Genomic DNA, 22,785 nt, shown 5'->3' on the forward strand with positions numbered 1-22,785 from the left:
TGGGATTAGAGGCGTGAGCCACTGCACCCGGCCGTCAACTTAGATTTTGAGTAATTTTTACCTTTCAGAAATCAATGTAATCTCTAACTTAGCCCATGGGCTGGTAGCCTCTATATTTTTGAATTCTTCATCTTGATTAGCTACAAAATAGTGTTCGCTCAGAAACGTATTTTGTTTCTGCATGAAACTTTAAAAGTATCTTAAGTAGACTTGTCAGTCTTTTACGGTTTTATGCCATTTATTCATAGAATGATCTTTAGTTTGACCTATATGCATATAGACCTTTGCCTGGTATTTCCTTCTAGTTTCTTGTGTGTGTGTTTTAAATTTATTCGTCTGGAATTTATGTTAGCATGTAGTGAGGGTAGGAGTTTAACTTTATTTTTTCTAAATAGCCAGTTGCCTTGGCACTGTTTGTTATATAAGCTGTCTTTGGGTGTAATGGTTTAGCCTGGAAATGACCAGAGGTGTCGAGTCTAAATATATATGCCACTGTGTTTCCCTCTGAAGAAGTAAGTGGCGCATGTACTTAATCTATACCGCGGTGACTTGGGGGGCCGTTTCTTACGCTCTCACTCCTTGCTGCTCCTCTATCCTTGGTACTGGGTCTGGCTCTGCAGTGATGAGCAGGAGCTCACCAGCAGTGGGCGCTGTCACACCTCTGCCTCAGCTCCCCTTTTGTCCTGAGTTGGCAGTGCCCTTAACAATTTTAGTAGCCCTTAGTAGCCTTGAGAGATGCTATTGATAATACTGGCTTGCCTTGGGAGTAGGTTCTTCTGTCTGGCCTTTGTCTCTGTTGGCCATTGTCCCCCACTGCTGTGCTCTGCTGCATAGCCTCTGTCCCTGGGCCTTCAGGTCTTTGTGCACCTGCTTGTGTAGCTTGTCTTCTGCTAGCTCACATGTCCTTAAGGGCAAGGCCCTTATTCATCTGTACATTCCAGGGCTTTAGCTCAGAGTAAGTTTTAGTAAAACACTTGCCTCTGCTAGTTTGGGAAAGATGAAATAATACATGTTACATAATTTGGATATAATACATAAATGCTTTGCTGTCAGGGTGGAAAACAGGCCTTTATTTTCCTCCTCCTGAAGACCTTTCCTTTCACTCATAGGAACCTCAAAGATGTTCAGATCCGTACTTTAACCTAGTGCAGTTTAATTCTGTTTGTGGAAAATTGGTCCTTAAGTATTTCTTTCAGTCATTTTGCAAATGTGTGTTGAGTGCCAGGCTGGGACTAGATCGTGGAACAGTATGGATGAGGTCCTTATGGAGCAGCGGAATTGCTGAGCAATATGTTCCCAGCCTGGCACATAGCATGGATTTGCTGCAGTGAAGCTGGAGAGCTCACCGTATGTTAAACAGATACCAACAGTTAACTCACTGTCAGGTAGAGGAGTGGCCTTTGAGCTTTTCTTTTCCTTTTTTTTTGAGATAGAGCCTCAATCTGTTTCGTAGGCTGGAGTGCAGCAACACTGTCTTGGCTCACTACAATCTCTCTCTCCTGGCTTCAAATGATTTTCCTGCCTCAGCCTCCCGAGTAGCTGGGACTACAGGCAAGTGCCCCTAGGCCTGGCTAATTTTCATATTTTTAGTAGAGACGGGGTTTCACTGTATTGGCCAGGCTGGTCTCGAGCTCCTGATCTCGTGATCTGCCTGCCTCGGCCTCCCAAAGTGCTGGGATTACAGGTGTGAGCCACCGCACCTGGCCGGCCTTTGTTCTTTTGTTGTTTTCTGAGCTCTTTGTCAATTTCTGAATAGTCTACAGACAACCTCCAAATTTTACAAGGAATTTAATCTTCATATTTATGCAAAAAAAATCATTTTTTTCCAGTGTGAAATTGGTAATGCAGAAACTAACATGACCCTAACTCAAGCACTCATAGACAGCTTCACCCCCAAATCCTGGAATGCATAGTCTGTATCTGCTGATGTGGCCTTTCTTCCCTTCATCCAGCATATGTCAGTCCATCCATTCACCACATGAACTCTCTGGACCAGGGGTTTTCCCTAGATGCTGTGGAATTCTACAAGATCAAGTCCCTGCCTTTTTTTTTTTTTTTGAATTTTTTTAAGATACAGGGTCTTGCTCCTTCACCCAGGCTATAGTGCAGTGGTACCATCATAGCTCCCTGTAACCTCAAACTCCTGGACTGAAGTGACCCTTCTGCCTCAGCCTCCTAGGTAGCAAGGAATACCTGCACATACCATTACACGCAGCTGATTTTATTTTGTTTATTTATATTTATTTATTTAGGCAGAGTCTTGCTCTGTTGACCGAGCTGGAGTGCAGTGGTGCGATCTTGCCTCACTGCAACCTCCGCCTCCCGGGCTCAAGTGATTCTCATGCCTCAGCCCGCTGAGTAGCTGGGACCACAGGCGTGTGCCACCACACCCAGCTAATTTTTATATTTTTAGTAGAGACAGGGTTTTGCCATGTTGGCTGGGCTGGTTTCAAACTCCTGGCATCAAGTGATCTGCCTGCCTCGGCCTCCCAAAGTGCTGAGATTACAGGAATGAGCCACCACGGGCCATCCTGCCTTTTTAAATAAGAGCTTATATTCAGAGTGATACTAGACACTTCATGAAACATGAGATTTTAGACAGTGGTAGTGCTGTGAAATAACTCTGACGTTTAGTCTCGCCTCCGTTCCTGTCACTCTGTTGAAAAGACCACTGCTCATTAGGGAACCATTGCTCAGTGCCAGTGGCTGTCCGGCATAGCAGCACAAATGATGCTGCTTTCTTTTTTTTTCTTTTTTTTTTTTTTTTTTGAGATAGAGTCTCGCTGTGTTGCCAGCTTGGAGTGCAGTGGTTCAATCTCGGCTTACTGCAACCTCCTCCTCCTGTGTTCAAGCAATTCTCCTGCCTCAGCCTCTCGAGTAGTTGGGACTACAGGTGTGCGCCACCATGCCAAGCCAATCTTTGTATTTTTAGTAGAATGGGGTTTCAACATGTTGGCCAGGATGGTCTTGATCTCTTGAGCTAGTGATCCGCCCGCCTCGGCCTCCCAAAGTGCTGGGATTGTAGGTGTGAGCCACTGCATCTGGCCCAGTGATACTGTTTTATATGCCCCTTTTCTCCCCCTTTTCTTTCTAACTTGATGTTTGAAAGCCTGTTTCGCCGGGCGCGGTGGCTCACGCCTGTAATCCCAGCACTCTGGGATGCCGAGGCAGGTGGATCACGAGGTCAAGAGATCGAGACCATCCTGGTCAACTTGGTGAAACCCCGTCTCTACTAAAAATACAAAAAATTAGCTGGGCATGGTGGCGCGCACCTGTAGTCCCAGCTACTCGGGAGGCTGAGGCAAGAGCATTGCCTGAACCCAGGAGGCAGAGGTTGCGGTGAGCCGAGATCGCGCCATTGCACTCCAGCCTGGGTAACAAGAGTGAAACTCCATCTCAGGAAGAAAAAAAAAAAGCCTGTTCCACACACTGCATCACGTCACCCTGGGCCTGGCCCTGGCGGTGCTTTGCTGAGCCCTCCTCATCTGTGAGCCTGCCGCCCAGTGACCATCCTGCTCCTGTCCCTGGTGCCCTGTGTATTGCGTATCTGCTCCTCCCTGCTGCTTTTCCTGTTCCATGTGCTTTGGCTGGTTTTTCTTCTTCCAACTGTGCGACTCCTTCTCAAGCCTTTGTCCAGTCAAACAGGTTACGAAGAATTTAGTGTTCTTTCTGCATTTCATTAAGAAGAGAAAAAGGCTTGCAGACATTCTGAGAACAAATTTTGTTCACTGAGGCTATGTGTTTTGGAAGTGCCATTTAGATGTTTTGCTGCTTTTAATCTTTGGCATTAATTTCAGTTGCTGTCATAAAAAAGAATTCAGACATAAACCAGAAAAGTAATTAACTGTGTCTGCAAATGAAAAACAGCAACAGTGCAGAATGTAGGATTTCAAGATCATAAATTACAAATGTGCCTATTTATTATTCCCCTGGAAAATGTTAATTAAAAATGTTTTATTTTTACTTGATGTAACAGAAATGAAACCTGTAATGAAGGGTCTGATTTCTTTCTCTTTTTAAATTCCAGAATGTATGAGAACATGTCCACAATGGTGTACATAAAGGAAGACAAGTTGGAGAAGCTTACGCAGGATGAAATTATTTCTAAGACAAAGCAAGTGATTCAGGGGCTGGAGGCTTTGAAGAATGAGCACAATTCCATCTTACAAAGTTTACTGGAGACACTGAAGTGTTTGAAGAAGGATGATGAGAGTAACCTGGTGGAGGAGAAATCAAACATGATCCGGAAGTCACTGGAGATGTTGGAGCTTGGCCTGAGTGAGGCACAGGTATGAGTGAGAATGACTCAGATGTCGTCAAGAACTTTGGACGGTTTGGAAAAATGGAGACTTTGTTTGAAAGAAGCAGTTTCACTGAAGAAGAGGAAAGATAGTTATAGAATAACAGATCCAAGCCAGGTGTGGTGGCTTACGCCTATAATCCAGGCACTTGGGGAGGGCGAGGCAAGTGGATCACTTGAGGTCAGGAGTTTGGGACCCGCCTGGCCAGTGTGGTGAAACCCTGACTCTACTAAAGATACAAAAATAGCCGGGCCTGGTGGCGGGTGTCTGTGATCTCAGCTACTTGGGAGGCTGAGGCAGGAGAATTACTTGAATCTGAGAGGTGGGGGTTGTAGGGAGCCAAAATCGCGCTATTGCATTCCAGCCTGGTTGACAGAGCAAGACTTTGTCTCAAAAAACCCCCACAAAAACCAGATCCACTTAAGATGTATTGTGTATGTTCATAAATGACTACTGATTTGGGCCTATCTGAATTTTATTTTTATTTTTCTGAGATGGTGTTTGTTCTCATTGCCCAGGAGTGCAGTGGCACAATCTCTGCTCACTGCAACTTCCGCCCCCGCCCCCTTGGTTCAAGTTATTCTCCTTCTTCAGCCCCCTAAGTAGCTGGGATTACAGATGTGCACCACCATGCCTGGGTAATTTTTTGTATTTTTAGTAGAAACAGGGTTTCACCATGTTGGCCAGGCTGGTCTCAAACTCCTACCCTTACGGCCTACCTGAATTTTTACAAGCAGAGCCAAAATATTGGATACTGCTGTGTATCATTCAGGATTTGACTTAATTGCCAGTATCAAAAAACAAAAACTGGCTTAAACCACAAGATGGTTGTCAAGCAGATACCGAGGTATACTATCCTGGACAGGTTCTGTAGCTGCACAGTCATCAGGGCTACTCAGGCTCCTAACATCTGCCACACTACACCGTGGCAGCCTTCTTGGGAACTGGGAGTGAGCTCCAGTGGCAGCCTCATGGCTTTCTTCTAGCACAGGGGAAGGAATGGAAGGATGCGCCTTCTTCCTTGATACTGTGTACAGCAGAGCTTACGTTTCATTGGCCAAAACCCAATGGCTGTACCTGGGTGAGTGAGAGATGGGAATATTGTCTTCCCACTTAAACACTGGCAGGTCTGAAGCCTAAGGAAGAAAGGGAGAATGGACACTGGCCAGTGGGTGATGGTCTCTGCAGTCCCAGGGCCAGATTGTTTCATGTCTTTGACTAACCTTTGTTTTTTTGAGACAGAGTCTCGCTCTGTTGCCCAGGCTGGAGTGCAGTGGCATGACTTTCCTCAGCTCACTGCAACCTTCATCTCCCGGGTTTATGTAATTCTCCTGCCTCAGCCTCCCTGAGTCGCTGGGAGTATAGGCATGTGTCACCACACCCAGCTAATTTTTGTATTTTTAGTGGAGACGGAGTTTCACTCTGTTTGCCAGACTGGTCGGAACACCTGACCTCAAGTGATCCGCCCTGGTCTGTCTCCCAAAGTGCTGGGATTACAGGTGTGAGCCACCATGCCCAGCCCACTAAACTTTGTTTCTACGATATCATGCTTGACATGGAGGTGAAAACACTGGAAACATCTAGGTTTTAAATTCTCTCTCCTGATAAGTTCCGGCTCTGCCAGCGTATCTTAGGTGAAATTAAATATACGGAAGCTTGGCTTCTTTCCTTATTAGCTTTCTCTGGTTTAGTGAGTGAATGGCAGAAGAGAGGGACTGCTGGTCAGCAGTTTCTGTTTTCATAGAGGAAGTGACCGCCCAACCCTGATTTTAGAGACTTCATTCTAACCATGTTACAGACTTGAGTTCCTGAACTGTAGTTTTGTTTGGATATTGTGAACCTATTATTTCTCAAGTTCTGTTATCAAAACAGGTGACATGAATTTAAATTTGCTTTTTAGGTGTCACAGATAATAGGTTTAAAAAAAGAAGGAAGAAAAGTCCCATCTTCTGGGATTTCAGGTTTTAAACGTAGGAGAGTAATAATGTGGTTACTGTATCATGAGAGGGAAGGGCAGATGTGTGATCCAAAGAGAGAACAGATTGCAGCCAGCCAGCTCCTCCCAGCTCTTATGTTCTAGGAACTTGCCACGGCCTCATGCTGGTCTGTTTCAGAAACTAGTGAGGACCCTACAGCCAGAGGCCTGGAGTGGCCCCTGGATTTTATGACATATGCATAAGCTTATGAGTGCACCAGTGCATTCTTACTCTTGGTAGCTACAGAAACGTCTTCTCTCACCTTGGAACATTGAGGAAGATTTGTATGTGGACCGTTCTCTGACCCCCACCTCCAGCCCGTTACCAACCTGCACTCAGTGCATACATGCATGTGTGTGTACAAGGTCAGGTCTATAAAAACTTATGTTGAGGCTGTCTTGATAGAAAGTAAAATAATACAGTTTCATCAGAAGGGTACCTTTGTTTTCATTGCTGGTCCATTTGACATGCTCTTAAAAAAGTCGGGTTTTTGGTAGGCATTCAGACGTGTGGTATTCTTTATCATACCCTGTTACGTAGTCTATAGCTGAATGGGAAAAGAGAAATAAACGGTAGATTGTACTTACATGTACTTTGGAGAAAATATCTGCGAGAGCAAGCTAGAGCTGCAGCCACAGAATGCTCGCACAAGTGGGAGGGACTCTTGCTGGACAGCGTACCACAGTGCTGCATGTGTTTCTGTCTGTTCAGGTTATGATGGCTTTGTCGAATCACCTGAATGCTGTGGAGTCTGAGAAACAGAAACTGCGTGCACAGGTTCGTCGTCTGTGCCAGGAGAATCAGTGGCTGCGGGATGAGCTGGCCAACACGCAGCAGAAACTGCAGAAGAGTGAGCAGTCTGTGGCTCAACTGGAGGAGGAGAAGAAGCATCTGGAGTTTATGAATCAGCTAAAAAAATACGATGATGACATTTCCCCATCTGTGAGTGGCTCTGTAGCAAATGTGGTGCTGACGTTTAAAATCGAGTCCCAGGACAAGTCATAGAGGTTCCGTTTGCCGTATTCTTTTCAGAGTAGAACATTGACCAGAACAGGCAAAAATGCTTTGTAAATACAAACCACAGTCCAGAGAGATGCCATTACCTTCGACAAGGTCTGCCCCGAGCTCTGCCCCAGCTTCGACTCTGAGCTTCCTTGCCCTCTGCAGCTTGGCTTTCATGCCATCAGCTGCTGGTCTAGCAGTGGTCCAATCCACCGTCTGAATCTGGACTCTGGGCAAGCTCTCTGCCCTTATGGTGCTCTTAGCATTGCCATTCTCTTTGAAACTTCCCTGGCCCCCGGACACCACCTGGCTCTCTTGCCACCTCTCTCATCCTCCCCTTGGCCTCCCTTGCCAGCTTATCTTCCTGTATCTGCAATGGAAGGAAGGAACTTGGTTTTCTTCTTTTTCTTTCTTTTTTTTTTTTTTAAGATGGAGTCGTGCTCTGTCACTCAGGCTGGAATGCAGTAGTTGATCTCAGCTCACTGCAACCTCCACCTCCCAGGTTCATGCAGTTCTCTTGCCTCAGCCTCCCAAGTAGCTGGGATTACAGGTGCATGACACCACGCCCAACTAAGTTGTGTGGGCTTTTTTTTTAAGTAGAGATGGGGTTTCATTGTTTTGGCCAGGCTGGTCTTGAACTCTTGGCTTCAAGTGATCCACCCACCTCAGCCTCCCAAAGTGCTGGGATTCCATGTGGGAGCGACTGTGCCCAGCCTTCTTCTGTCTCTGCTGACACTATTTGGATGTTTTTCCTAGTCTGAGTTACTTTTCATTCAGCCTTTGTTTCTGATTCAGTTAACTTTTTTTGAAACAGAGTTTCACTCTGTCACCAGACTGGATTGCAGTGTCTGGATTTTGGCTTACTGTAACCTCTGCCTCCCAGGTTTAAGCAATTATGCTGCCTCAGCCTCTCAAGTAGCTGGGACTACAGGTGTGTGCCACCACACCCAGGTAATTTTTGCATGTTTAGTAGAGACAAGGTTTCACCATGTTGGCCAGGATGGTCTCCATCTTGACCTTGTGATCTGCCTGCCTCGGCCTCCCAAAGTGCTGTGATTATAGGCATGAGCCACCTTGCCTGGCCAACTTCTTTTTTTCTGGGACACAGTCTTGCTCTGTCACTTAGGCTGGAGTGCAGTGGTGGGATTTTGTCTCACTACAACCTCTTCCTCCCAGGTTCAAGTGATTCTCCTGCCTCAGCCTCCCAAGTAGCTGGAACTGTAGGTGCCCACCACGACGCCCGGTTAATTTTGTACTTTTTGTAGAGACAGGTTTCACTGCATTAGCCAGGATGGTCTTGATCTGACCTCAGGTGATCTGCCTGCCTTGGCCTCCCCAAGTGCTGCGATTACAGGTGTGAGACACCGTGCCTGGCCTGAACATCAATATTTTACTGTTAATTAAAACACAGACTTGGTTTGGATGTCACCAGGCCTTCCGCTGATATCTCTTTTCTATGCTAGGACCTACTCCCCTGTTCCACATACATTTGGAACTAACGTTTTTTAAATACTTATATGGTGCCAGACATGTTCATGGACGTAACCAGAATGTCAGAGAGGTCCACATTTGCGTCTCTGGTTCGAATCCCCATCCTATAGCACTGGCAAACCTACACTTCCCGCTGTCATCATCTGCTTGGCCTGCTGTGACAAATACCGCAGGCTGGGTGGCTTAACATTTATTTTGTCTCTGTTCTGGAAGTTCAGTATCAGGGTTCCAGCAAGATCCACTTCTGGTGAGGGCCTTCTTCTGGCTTGCAGATTGCCACCGTCTCTTTGTGCTCTCATGGTACAGAGAGAGAAGGAGTAAGCTCTCTGGCATCTCTTAAGGGCTGTAATCCCATCGAGGGCCCCACCCTGTGAACTCCTTACCCTTATCAGCTCCCAAAGGTTCCGTCTGTCAATACCATCACCTTGGGATGAGGGCTCTAACAGGAAGTTGACAGCACTTCGGGAGGCTTACCATATTCCTCCCTCACATCTCCTCTAGGTCAGGGGCCAACTAAATGTTTTGATTTAAAAGATGTGGCTGGGCACAGTGGCTCATGTCTATAATCCCAACCCTTAGGGAGGCAGATCACCTGAGGTCAGGAGTTTGAGGACAGCCTGGCTAATATAGTGAAACCCTATCTCTACTGAAAATACAAAAATTAGCCAGGCGCAGTGGCACATGCCTGTAATTCCAGCTATTCAGGAGGCTCCGAGGCAGGAGAATCACTTGAACCTGGGAGATGGAGGTTGCAGTGAGGCGAGATCGTGCCACTGCACTCCAGTCTAGGTGACAGAGTGAAGCTCTCTCTCAAAAAAAAAAAATTAAGGCCAGGTCAGATGCTGTGGCTCATGCCTTTAATCCCAGCATTTTGGGAGGCCGAGGTGGGTGGATCACCTGAAGTCAGGAGTTCAAGGCTAGCCTGGCCAACATGGCAAAGCCCCATCTCTACTAAAAAATACAAAAAAATTGGCTGGGCATGGTGGCACACACCTGTGGTCACGGCTACTTGGGAAGTTGAGGCATGAAAATCATTTGAACCTGGGACGCAGAGGTTGCAGTGAGCCAAGGTCATGCCACTGCATTCCAGCCTGGGTGACTAAGGGAGACCCTGCCTCAAAAAAAAAAAAAAAAAAAATAAGTGAACAAACAAATAAATAAAAGATGTGCTGCCGTAGAGTGCTGTGGAAATGTAAGTACCTGCAGATGTCAGTGCAGCAGTGATTGACTTGGCACATTGGACAATGTTAAGAAGAAAGCTGGTTTCATAGAATTGGAGAATTTTAAAATTTATTATTTTGAAAAAATGTTAAATTTGGAGACGGCATCCAATGACTTGATTCTCCTTGCCTTTTCAGGAGTACTTATGAGTGCCTGTTTCTTCCGAATCCTGTTCACATAGTGGCATAGCATGTGCCACGGATGCTTACTGCTGCTCTGGGCATCTTTCCTTAGGGTGAGGGGTTCCCCTGTGGCAGTCCGGAGCCAGGGGCACTCAGGAAGTTGCACACAGACCCAGCATAGCCTCTTCTTTGCAGCTCATACTCCCCTTTTGTTAATTGCCCCCATGGCGCCCTTCATAGCATTGTTTCACTGTCCCAGGGGCAGTTCAGGGTCACATCCTGCATGCGGCTGTCACATCTCTGGCGTAGCCTTTGACATGGAACGGGGCCTCCATCTGTGGTTGTCTTTCATGACATTGGTGTCTTTGAAGAATGCAGGCCAGTTACTTCGTCCATCATTCCTCACTTGGGGTTCGTCTAATTCTTGGATTATGCATCCCAGACAGGAATATTCTAAAAGCAATGTGTCTTTATCACATTTTCCCTTCTGGAGCCAAACGGCATTCATCTGCCCCAAGGTGAAGCTAATTTCTTACTGTTCAGGCTGTTAACCTGTCTTTTCCATTATGTAGTTTCTGATCTTATTTCTTTGACTAATCAGCAATATGTGGGGAAACATGGGCACAGGCCTTTAAGCTGTGAGGTTTCAAACTGCTCCCAGGGATCCTGCTCCGGAGCCGATTGTAGTGGTGAGGAATCTAACCCCTCCACTTCTCTGGGGATCAGAGATGCACAGTTTTAATCTGTTTCTACATATTTGGTTCCCAAGTAAGGTTTTATTTTGAGTCAGGGTTTCCCAGCTCTCTTAGACCTCCCTCAGAGCACAGGAGAAGGATCTGAGGCATAGAAATGCAGCTATGGCCCATATTCGTCAAACTGTGGTCTGCCTTTAGGTGTTTGTGTTCTAGTCTATCAAGCTTTTCATTACTCCTGTTAAATGATGGATAAACCAAATTGTGGGTGCTCCTACATTTGATGTTAAAACTTGATATCTTTTTGTAAGATTCCTTATTAAAATGTATTTAATATTAAAGATTTTCAGGACAGGATGTATAGTAGTTGTAAGATGAAGCGTTGTCCTGGGTCTGTTTTATAGGAGGACAAAGACACTGATTCTACCAAAGAGCCTCTGGATGACCTTTTCCCCAATGATGAAGACGACCCAGGGCAAGGAAGTGAGTGATGGGTGATGTGGGCATGTTACTGAGTCCAGGAGAGAGGTGTTTTCCCCCAGAACACGGTCATAGCAATCACTGGAGTGAGTGATGGGTGATGTGGGCATGTTACAGAGTCCAGGAGAGAGGTGTCTTCCCCCAGAACACGGTCATAGCAATCACTGGAGTGAGTGATGGGTGATGTGGGCATGTTACCGAGTCCAGGAGAGAGGTGTCTTCCCCGCGAACACGGTCATAGCAATCACTGGGAGCCTTAGTGTGTGTAGCCTGCCTGGAGGAAGCACCCCACAGCAGGGTTGCCTTTTGTTTTCCGAAATAATCTGTGTTGTGTGTTGGAATACAGGAATATGTTAGAGCAAGACCCTAGCATACAGCAACATGCATGTGCAGTTCAGGCATGATCTGCAGGCTCTTATGGGGTAAAGAAATCAGAATTACTTGTTCTGCTTGTTTCATGGCGCCAAGATAAGTCTCATGGCACCGAGTGGCCATGGTGCCATCCCAGACACCACAGGCACTACTGTTAACCTGCCTGCCCAGGCAGTACTAGGAAAAGATTTAAGTAACACTGGGGGCCGAGTGCTAACTTGAACCAAACCTAGTAAAGACTATTTTAAAGAAACTGACTCATCTGCTTAATGTTCTTTAAAAACTCATCTGAAATGAACTTTCTCGGTGCAGTCCAGCAGCAGCACAGCAGTGCAGCCGCGGCTGCCCAGCAGGGCGGCTACGAGATTCCTGCACGGCTGCGTACGCTCCACAACCTGGTGATCCAGTATGCCTCTCAGGGGCGCTACGAGGTAGCTGTGCCCCTCTGCAAGCAGGCCCTGGAGGACCTGGAGAAGACTTCAGGACATGACCACCCCGACGTGGCCACCATGCTCAACATCCTGGCCTTGGTGTACAGGCTAGTCACTTTTGTTTATCTACTGAATTTTACCTGGAGACAATGTTTTTAACCATCTTGCACCTTAAAGTATATTTTTATGTATCTATATAAACTACTTTTTAACCATACCTACTTCTCTTTAAACGGGTTAAATTAAAAATATTTAGCAAGCTCTGTGGAAGGGTATCACCAAATCAGAACAGATGCTGCCGGTGAGCACTCAGTTCAGCCCTTAGGACAGCCCACGGTGTACTCCTCACTCTGGCCAAGCAAAGCTGTTTGGACCTCTTCCTGAAGACCCTTGTAGGCGGCTTCTTTTGTCTAAATAGCCTTCCCACTTGGCCTGGCAGTGTCCTTCCTCCTTCTGAGGCCTGGCGCACTGTATCTCCTTCTGGAATCCAGGATTCAACTTGCCCTTTGCCCCTCGTGTGCTCCCCAACCCTTTCACCCCTGCTGAAGGCTGCCCAGGGGAGTGGTGGGCTCTGTGTTGTGTGGTAGAAGAGTTCCTTTGGCTGAGTGCCTAGGATGCAGTTGGGGCTGGGGCTGGAGCCAGAGGCAGGGGGTCCTGTTGGGACAGGATTGAGGTTGTGGGGGTGTGGCAATGGGAACCTCAGCCAGGTCGAGTACGTGTGGAGGAAGAGGAGAGTACAGGGCCCAATGACACTAGAAGAGAAATGCATTAATACAGTCATCCATATGCATAAGTGAGTTCTTTAAAAAGGAGTTTTGAAAGTTGGTAAGAAGAAAACACACGAAAAAGAAAGTGAGCCCTGTTTCAACAACACTATTTAAAATGAAGCCCTTTGGCTCTGTAGTTTGTCAGCAGCTTGGTCACCCCCATGACTGTGCATCAGGGTTGTTCTGTGGACATTCTAGACAGTTTTTGACTGTTTTCCTGTTGGTGGATGTTGAGATTGTTTGCATATTTTCTTTTTTTTTTGAGACAGAGTCTGGCTCTGTCACCCAGGCTGGAGTGCAGTGGGGCAATCATGACTCACTGTAACCTCTGCCTCCTGGGTTCAAGCAATTCTTCTGCTTCAGCCTCCTGAGTAGGTGGCATTACAGGTGTGCACCACCATGCCCAAGTAACTTTTGCATTTTTAGTACAGACAGGGTTTTGCCATGTTGGCCGGGCTGTCTGGAACTCCTGACCTCAAGTGATCCGACTGCCTCGGCCTCCCAGAGTGCTGGGATTACAGGCATGAGCCATGGTGACTAGCAGTTGTTTGCATATTTTCACTGTAGGAATTTCTTAGTCACAGGTATTTGCATATAGCTCTCTTACCCAGACTGGAGTGCAATGGCGCGATCTCGGCTCACCTCAACCTCTGCCTGCTGAGTAGCTGGCAGTTCTCCTGCCTCAGCCTCCCGAGTAGCTGGGACTATAGGCGCACACCACCATGCCCAGCTAAGTTTTGTATTTTTAGTAGAGACGGGGTTTCACCATGTTGACCAGGATGCTCTCCATCTCTTGATCTCATGATCCACCCGCCTTGGCCTCCCAGAGTGCTGGGATTACAGGCATGAGCCACTGCGCCCGGCCGCATATAGCTCTTAATAGACTGAGACATTTCATTCCAAAAAGGTGTTTTTTTTTGAGACAGGGTCTTGCTCAGTGATGCGATCATGGAGCATTGCAACCTCTGACTCCTGGTGTCAAGCCATCCTTTTGCCTCAGCCTCCTGAGTAGCTGGGATCACAGGCATGCGCCACCACGCCCAGCTAAATTTTGTATATTTTGGCGTTTTGCCACATTGCCCAGGCTGATCTTGAACTCCTGGGCTCAAGTGATCTGCTCAGTTCGGCACCCCAAAGTGCTGGGATTACAGGTGTGAACCTCTGTGCTTGGCAAGGTTTTTTTGTTTTGTTTTGTTTTAAACTTATATGCCTGTTAACAACACATGAAAGTTTCTGGCCAGCACTAGAGATTATTAATATAAATGGGTTAAGTAGCATAACTAGGCTTTTGTTGTGCACAGTGTGCATGGGCACACACATGACTGCTGGGTGCCGGGGATGCTGTGGCCTCCATCAATCTTGTGTTTTCCCCTAGCATTATCGTGTGTGAGTTGACCCATGTACATGTTTGGAAAAAAATTAGTAGCTACATATGTATTCATATTTAGTATTCTACCTTCCAGCTTGTCATTTCATCATTCTTGTATTAAAGGACACAGAGTTTTAAGCTTTTTTTTCTTGCCTTTAATATAATACTGATCTTTACAAGATTTTGGATTTATTTATTGTAGAGATGGGGTCTCATCATGTTGCCCAGGTTGGTCTCAAAATCCTGGGCTCCAAATGGTCTTCACGTTGGCTTCCCAAAGTGCTGGGAGTATAGGTTGAGCTATCACGCCTGGCCTGGATTTCTTTCTTTCTTTCTTTTTTTTTTTTTTTTTTTGGGATGGAATTTTGGTCTTGTCGACTAGGCTAGAGTGCAGTGGAGTGATTTTGGCTCACTGCAGCCTCAGCCTCCTGGGTTCAAGCAGTTCTCCTGCCTCAGCCTCCCGAGTTGCTGGGATTACAGGTGCCTGCTACCACGTCCCACTATTTTTTTGTATTTTTGAGTAGAGATAGTGTTTCATGTTGGCCAGGCTGGTCTCAAACTCCTGACCTGAGGTGATCAGAGTGTTGGGATTACAGGTGTGAGCCACTGTGCCCAGCCATGTATTTCCTTTTTTACGATAAACTCCTAAGACAGGTTAGAGTATAAACATTTTATTGTCCTTGGCACCCGCTGCCAAGCTGCCACTCAGAAAGGCTGTGCCTTCCCATGCTCCTGCTATACGGGCTTCCCATGCTCCTGCTATACGGGCTTCCCATGCTCCTGCTATACGGGCTTCCCATGCTCCTGCTATACGGGCTTCCCCCTGGAGGTGGGGGGCTCTGTTTTGTTGGTGGAGATAGAGTATGCGTTGTGTTTTAATTCGTATTTCTTTGATTATGTAGTTTTAGTCATTCGTATCCGTCTGTGAATTTTCTGTTATCTTGCACATTTTTCTGTTAGGATATTAATGCTTTAGTGTTCTATTTTTGTTTTTGTTTTGAATTTGAGTTCTTGGTGGGCTTCTTAAGCCTATTTGATTTAACAAATCACAGTGTGCTGGTCCCATACCAGAGTTCCTGGTTCAACAGGGCTGGGGTAGGTCTGGGTTTCTAATAAGTTCCAGTTGAGGTGACTGCTGTTGGTTTGGGACCACACCTGAGAACCATTGCTAATTGATAGTCCCAGGCATTTTATAATATGTCATAGTTTACAGAAGTTGCTTGGTATACCTCATCTCATTTAATTGTTTTTTTTTGAGACAGAGTCTTGCTCTGTTGCCTAGGCTGGAGTGCAATGGCACCATCTGGGCTCATTGCAACCTCTGCTTCCCGGGTTCAAGTGATTCTCCTGCCTCAGCCTCCCAAATCGCTGGAATTATAGGCACCCACCACCACATCTAGCTAATTTTTGTATTTTTAGTTGAGACAGGGTTTTACCATGTTGATCAGGCTGGTCTTGAACTCCTGATCTCAGTTGATCCACCTGCTCTGGCCTCGTAAAGTACTGGGATTACAGGCATGAGCCTCTGTGTCCCACCTCATTTAATTCTCATGATGCTTTAGGTAGTTTATTTTCAAATCACATTTACTACTTTTTTTTTTTTTTTTTTTTTTGAGAAGAGTCTTGTTCTGTCTCCCAGGTGGGAGTGCTGTGGTGTGATCTCAGCTCACTGCAACCTCTACCTCCTGGGTTGAAGCAGTTTTCCTGCCTCAGCCTCCCGAGTAGCTGGGACTATAGGTGCATGCCACCATGCCCAGCTAATTTTTTGTATTTTAGTAGAGGCAGATTTTCACTGTGTTTCCCAGGCTGGTCTTGAACTCCTGAGCTCAGGCAGTACACCCACCTTGGCCTCCCAAAGTGGTGGGATTATAGGCGTGAACCACTGTACCTGGTTTTGTATTTTTAGTTGAGACAGGGTTTTACCGTGTTGATCAGGCTGGTCTTGAACTCCTGATCTCAGTTGATCTCAGCTACTTTTTGGAACTCTATTTTCTATTTGCTGACTTTCACAAAACGTTTGAGGCAGCTTACAGTAGGATGTAATAGGATGAAAGAAGAAACAACAGTAGATTGATACTTGGCCAAAATTAGTGTGCTTCAGAGATTCTGGAAGCCTTATCAGCCTTTCTCATGTTCTCTAGGACAAAGCCTTGCCCAGCAGTTATTACTACTCAATTGAGAAAGATGTGTGCTAAGTCCCAAAAGCAAATACTTGTTTTCAGCCCCATCAGTAGTGAGTAGCACACTTAAACTGAGAGTTTCTGGTTCTGGGGTGTTTGTTTTACCCCAATCAAGAAAGACGCTTCATTCCTCCATACTCAGGAAAATGGTGGCAGATTGGGTTCCAAATTTAGACACTACAATATATTTGCTTTTGTTCACTGTTTTTAAAAGGCTTTTTAAATATACATGTACCATGTCATCTTCTTACAGCAGGACCATGCAGTAGATCGTGTACTTGCTTTGTAGATGGGAAGGCTGGGACTGTGTGAGGTCACTTAATGCACCCAAAGCCATGTAGCCATTAACTGGCAGAGCACAGGCTCAGACACTAGAATTAATTCTGTCTGATAGCAAGTGCGAGCTTGGTCCATTGTTCTGAATTGTTGCACTTATGCTATGCTGGCCAGCTGGCATAGGCACAGCAACACTGTGGTGCTGTGGGGACATTATTTTCCCAGTGGCCTAGATGGGAAGGTCAAGTTCAGAAGCTAGTCAGGTCTGATTCCAGAGCTCACCTTGCCAGTCCATTTATTATGGATTTCCTTCCAGTCTTTTTTATCCACACGTAAGTTTGTGGTTTTTTTCTGAAATAGTTTAAGCTTTACTTTATTTCTGTAGTGGAAAATACATTGAAAAAGCCATAGTGATCTACATCTGAAACACCTAAAACATTTGATGTTTGTTTTTCCATTTAGGGATCAGAATAAATACAAAGACGCAGCTAACCTGCTGAATGACGCCTTGGCTATCCGTGAGAAAACCCTGGGCAAAGACCATCCTGCGGTTCGTATACCCAGTTCTTTCCTTCTTTTTACGTTTTATTTTTCCCATATATTTCTTTTATCCAACTCATTTTACTATTAAACTCAACAGGGAAAGTGTAAGCGCTGCCTTTTCCCTAGATGGTGCAGGTAGGAGGTCTTCACTTACTCAGTGCCAGTGGCAAGCCAGAGCACACCTGATTGGCTTATGACCCCCACCTCAAATGGATCACCAACTATATTTTTTGATTGTAAATCAAATTGCATGTCCTTCTAGAAATTTTTTTCTGAACAATGATATTGTCTTTTAATTAAAATCTGGTCAGATTTGCCTATGGATCTGTTTTAGTTGGCTTTGTGGCTTCCAGGGAAAGTTTTAAGAAGTCAGTGTTATGTTGATGTTAGTTTTCTGCAGGGTTTCTTTGTATAATTTATACTCTAGTGAATTCTGCTTTTCCTTTTCACTGAAGTCATATTCTTTTATCCAACTAAGAATGCTTTACTGTATAGATTGAGTGTGAATGAATATGCGGTGTATAAATGTGCTCTGTTTGGTTATCGTTTACCATTCTTAGTGGTTTTCTCTGCGTCGGCAGGTGGCAGCGACTTTGAATAACCTTGCAGTCCTTTATGGTAAAAGAGGGAAGTACAAAGAAGCAGAGCCATTGTGTAAAAGAGCTCTGGAAATCCGAGAAAAGGTACAAAAGAAGGGGGCAGTTTTGTTCTTTGAGTTTTTTTTTTCTTTTTGAGACAATGTCTCGCTCTGTTGCCAGGCTGCTGGAGTGCAGTGGTGTGATCTCAGGTGACTGCACCCTCCATCTCCGGGTTCAAGTGATTCTCCTGCCTCAGCCTCCTGAGTAGCCGGGACTACAGGCATGTGCCACCACACCCAGCTAATTTTTGTATTTTTAGTAGAGACAGGGTTTCACCATGTTGGTCAGGCTGGTCTCGATCTCTTGACCTTGTCATCTGCTGCTTGGCCTTGCAGAGTGCTAGAGTGCTGGGATTACAGGTGTGAGCCCCTGCACCCAGCCACACAAACAGTATATTAACCTGGTATTTTTTGTGATTATTTATCGGTGATTCTTATCAGTTAATTTTGAGCCACATGGCAAGGAACTGGGGGAGAGAAAATGAAAAGGGGCTCCATATCAAATTATACAGGTAATATTTTATCATGCTGTCAATCTGCTTGATATTTCTGAAATAGAATGGTCAAACTTGGGTTAGGCTGGAGTCAAAGTCAGGGAGAGCATAGAAGTATCAAATTAAGGATTAGGAGCTATATAAGATATCTGCCAAATTCATTAATATATTTTACCCTTTCATTCATTTAGAGCCCCGTTTACAGCTGGTGATTTGCAGATAAGAGATATAGTCCCTCCCACTAGGACACAGTCCACTGGGCAGATGTGAGGATTGCAGATGGTGCATCAGCCTCTAGAATAGAGAGCTCTGGGAGGATATGAAGTGGGGGCTCCTCCAGGTCCAGAGCCAGTGGGTGTTGGGAATGGTTACTTAGAGAAGGTCAGTATTGGAACTCTGGAATAATTGTTGAAAGTGTTCTAGGCAGGGAGAGGTAGGGAATGCAGAAAGGAGTAGAGAGTGCCTCCCTGAGGACCACATGTGTAAAGGCGCAGAGCGGAGAGAACTCATCACTTGTTCAAGGTACTGACAGAGGAGGTCAGTGTTCATCCGTCTGTGTGCCAGGCCCCTTTCTAGATGCTGAGATTACATTGGTAAAGAGAGACAAATAATTTGCACTCTTGAGGCTTACATTTTAGTCAAGAATATTCAAGGTACTTTAGTGATTCTTAAAAGGAAAGAACGAACGAACAATCAGGTGATGTGCCTGTGAGTTCACCAGGTGTGGTGGAGTGAGGTCTCCCTTAATTTGGTATAGGGAAGTCCCTTTTGAGGGGGACTGAAGAGAACCCTGAAGGATAAGTCATTGCTAATGGGGAGGCTAGAAGAAGAGTATCCTGAGCAACTGGAACAGCTGTGGGCTCTTCCAGAACCTGGCAGTGAAACTCACAGAGCCTTTACAAAGCCCATTTTCCTTCTCTTCAAAATGTGCCCAATAATAGTTTGTACCTACCATGAAGGATTACTGTAAGAATTAAACCACTTAGTGCAGCTAAAGAAAATTAGCACAGTTCCTTCCCTCCCCTCATGAGTAAGAATTCGATAAATTCTGGTTATTTTATTCCTACATGGCGTGGGAGGCAGTGAAAGATTTAAGTGTGAAAGTGTAGCACAGTGGTGTTTATGTTGAGGAGGACCCTAATGTGATGGGAGGGTGGGGAATGGATGACTGGATGGCAGCAGAATGAGCGTTTCTGATACGCGGTTTTTATTCCCAGGTTTTGGGGAAGGACCACCCCGACGTTGCCAAGCAGTTGAATAACTTGGCCTTACTGTGCCAGAACCAGGGCAAGTATGAAGAGGTCGAGTACTATTACCAAAGAGCCCTGGAGATCTACCAGACGAAACTGGGGCCGGACGACCCCAACGTGGCCAAGACGAAAAATAACCTGGTGTGTTGCCTGGCACAGCACTAGGGAGGGGCCAGGAGTGCTTTCTTACAAGTCCAAGTACTTTATCATTTAACTGGAGACTAAAATGTACGCTTTGTTTACCTCCAAAAGATACTAAATATTTTATTTTATTTTAAGGCATCCTGCTATCTGAAGCAAGGAAAGTTCAAGCAGGCAGAAACACTGTACAAAGAAATTCTCACTCGTGCACATGAACGGGAGTTTGGTTCTGTAGATGGTAAGAAATATACTCCGTTGCAAGTGCATTTAATCCTGTGATGACTGGTAATAATATTGTTGATTGAGCACTTGACTGTGTGTGTAACTAAGCTATAGTTGGAATGTGTGACTTCACTTAACTCTCATAGCAGTCCTGTGCAGCGGGTCAAACGTCCCATTTCAGAAGTAAGGACACCACAGACTGTGACTTGTGTCAGGTCCCGTCTCTGAGAAGCAGTTAGACTGGGATTGCAGTGCCCAGAGCCCGTAGCACGTCCTCATTAGAAACCCACCAAATGCACGCAGAAATGAGACATGAGAATCACCCAAATCCATCGCCTCCCATTTTTAATGTCTTCCTTTTCCTCTGTGCCTTTCGTTTATAGATCTCAAACCGTACTGCCCATATCTCCATGTATACTGCTTACTTACAGTTTCAGTGTGAGAACCTTTCAGTCAGAAAAATAGTTTTTGTGAACATTATTTTTAATATGGCTTTCTCCTCCATGGCATGGGTCTGTTGGTTGTCTAGAAACTTGGATGAGTAGTATCTGTTAGTGTTCTGAGACGTTAAGATGACTTAAAATGAATATGGATTTGTATGGTTTTTTTTTGTTGTTTCTTTTTTTTTTATTTGAGATGGAGTTTCACTCTGTCTTCCAGGCTGGAGTGCAATGGCGCGATCGAAGCTCACTGCAACCTCTGCCTCCCGGGTTCAGGTGATTCTTCTGCCTCAGCCTCCAGAATAGCTGGGGATTACAGGCATGTGCCATCATACCCAGCTAATTTTTGTGTATTTAGTAGAGATGGGGTTTTGCCATGTTGACCAGGCTGGTCTCGAACTCCTGACCTCAGGTGATCCGCCCGTCTTGGCCTCCCAAAGTGCTGGGATTACAGGCATGAGCCACCCCACTTGGCCTTGATTTGTGTCTTTTCTCCTCTTGCTGCCAACATCTTATTACTTTTTCTTAGACTGTTGTTTAATGCTTTTGTTTAGTGCTCACATTCCGAATACTCCCTGTGCTATTTGAGCAGCGAGCATTTTAGAAGTTTCATTATAGGGCCCTAGCATTTGTTGGGGTGTCTTGACAGTTGCTCACCTGTCTCAGAACATCGATTCTGCTCTGTGTCTTACTTGTTGCTTGGTGTCCAGTTCTGTCTTCCATAGACTTTCTCCTTCAGTATGAACCTGATCTGTCCACGCTGTAAGAAGTAGTATCTAACAAGGATCATATAAAAAACAAGCCAGGTGCAGTGGCTCACACCTGTAATCCCAGCACTTTGGGATGCTGAGGCAGGTGGATCACTTGAGGTCAGGAGCTCGAGACCAGCCTGGCCAACATGGTGGAACCCTGTTACCACAATAAAAAAAATTATAAAAATTACCTGGGCATGGTGGTGCATGCCTGTAATACCAGCTACTTGGGAGGCTGAAGCAGGAGAATTGCTTGAACCTGTGAGGCAGAGGTTGCAGTAAGCAGAGATTGTGCCACTGCACTCCAGCTTGGGCGACAGAGTGAGACTCCATTTCATAATAAATAAATAAATCACGGAGGCTTAATGACTTCTATTCTACTTAGCAGGCTCTGTTGTCCTTCATTTATAATACGGGTTGACTATCCCTTATCCACAATGCTCCAAAATTTGAAACTTTTCAAGTGCTGACTTGACACTCAGAGGAAATGCTCATTGGAGCATTTCAGATTTTGGACTTTTTGATAAGGGATGCTCAACCTGAATGCTGTGTTTTCTTCCCTAGATGAAAATAAACCCATTTGGATGCATGCTGAAGAAAGAGAAGAATGCAAAGTAAGAATTTATTATTTTGAGACTTTTTTTTGTAAATTGTGTATACTGCATTCAAGATAATTATTCATTTGAAATTATTTGTTATAATTTAGGGAAAGCAAAAGGATGGGACATCTTTTGGAGAGTATGGCGGCTGGTACAAAGCCTGCAAAGTTGATAGGTATGTCTGGAATCGCGCTTGGCTGGAGGAACCGAAAAGCAGGGGGAGATAATTGTGTTCTGAAGGGCAGCTTGTAAATGACTGACGTATAGTGCTGCTTACGTGCACAGTCCCATGTTTTCCCCAAATTACAATTTAAAAAACCCCACTAACTTTGCAAATGAGATCATTCACATGTATAAAACCCACCGTCATATTAGGTTGGTGCAAAGGTAATTGCAGTTTGCATTACTTTTATTTTATTTTTTTGTTTATTTTTGAGAAGGTGTTTCGCTCTTGTTGCCCAGGCTGCGAGTGCAATGGTACAATCTCAGCTCACTGCAACCTCTGCCTCCCGGGTTCAAGCGATTCTCCTGCCTCAGCCTCCTGAGTAGCTGGGATTACAGGCATGTGCCAGCATGCCCGGCAAATTTTGTATTTTTACTAGAGGAGACGGGGTTTCTCCATGTTGGTCAGGCTGGTTGTGAACTTCCGACCTCAGGTGATCCACCCGCCTTGGCCTCCCAAAGTGTCGGGATTATAGGCATGAGCCACCACGCCTGGCCCTTAATTTTTTTTTTTAGAACAATTCTTTATTCACCACTATTGCCCAACCCCGGTCTTCCCAAGTAGGGAAACTAACATTTATGAAACAACTAATACATACCTACACTTCACAAAAACAATAGTCCTTCCAGAATGCTATCAAATATCACTGCCACTTTAAAGATGAGGACACTGAACATTAGAAAGGATATGCAACTTGAGCAAATGCCAGTCAGCTAAAATAGTTAGGCTAATTTTCAATCCAGAACTATCTTATGTATATCAGATATATCTGTATCTAAGATAAATGGGAATCTTCTCTGAACC

General features: G+C 45.3%; 1 protein-coding gene across 50 annotated transcripts in view; it reads left to right on the top strand.

The window, feature by feature from the left end:
• Positions 1–22,785, top strand: part of KLC1 (kinesin light chain 1) — a 67,856-nt gene that overhangs the window by 19,065 nt on the left and 26,006 nt on the right. For all 50 annotated transcript variants that reach the window (XR_013521614.1, XR_013521615.1, XM_009006607.5 and 47 more), the window contains 10 exons: positions 4,028–4,289; positions 6,989–7,219; positions 11,210–11,288; positions 11,970–12,195; positions 17,143–17,230; positions 17,805–17,906; positions 19,572–19,745; positions 19,884–19,983; positions 21,724–21,773; positions 21,866–21,933. Coding sequence is in view for 48 of the 50 variants with exons in the window: in XM_009006607.5 (XP_009004855.1) it covers positions 4,028–4,289; positions 6,989–7,219; positions 11,210–11,288; positions 11,970–12,195; positions 17,143–17,230; positions 17,805–17,906; positions 19,572–19,745; positions 19,884–19,983; positions 21,724–21,773; positions 21,866–21,933 (1,380 nt within the window). In the remaining 2 variants the exon portion in view is untranslated. The remainder of the gene's footprint in view (positions 1–4,027; positions 4,290–6,988; positions 7,220–11,209; positions 11,289–11,969; positions 12,196–17,142; positions 17,231–17,804; positions 17,907–19,571; positions 19,746–19,883; positions 19,984–21,723; positions 21,774–21,865; positions 21,934–22,785) is intronic.

Source organism: Callithrix jacchus, chromosome 8 (assembly GCF_049354715.1).
Source record: "Callithrix jacchus isolate 240 chromosome 8, calJac240_pri, whole genome shotgun sequence".
Classification (NCBI taxonomy): domain Eukaryota; kingdom Metazoa; phylum Chordata; class Mammalia; order Primates; family Cebidae; genus Callithrix; species Callithrix jacchus.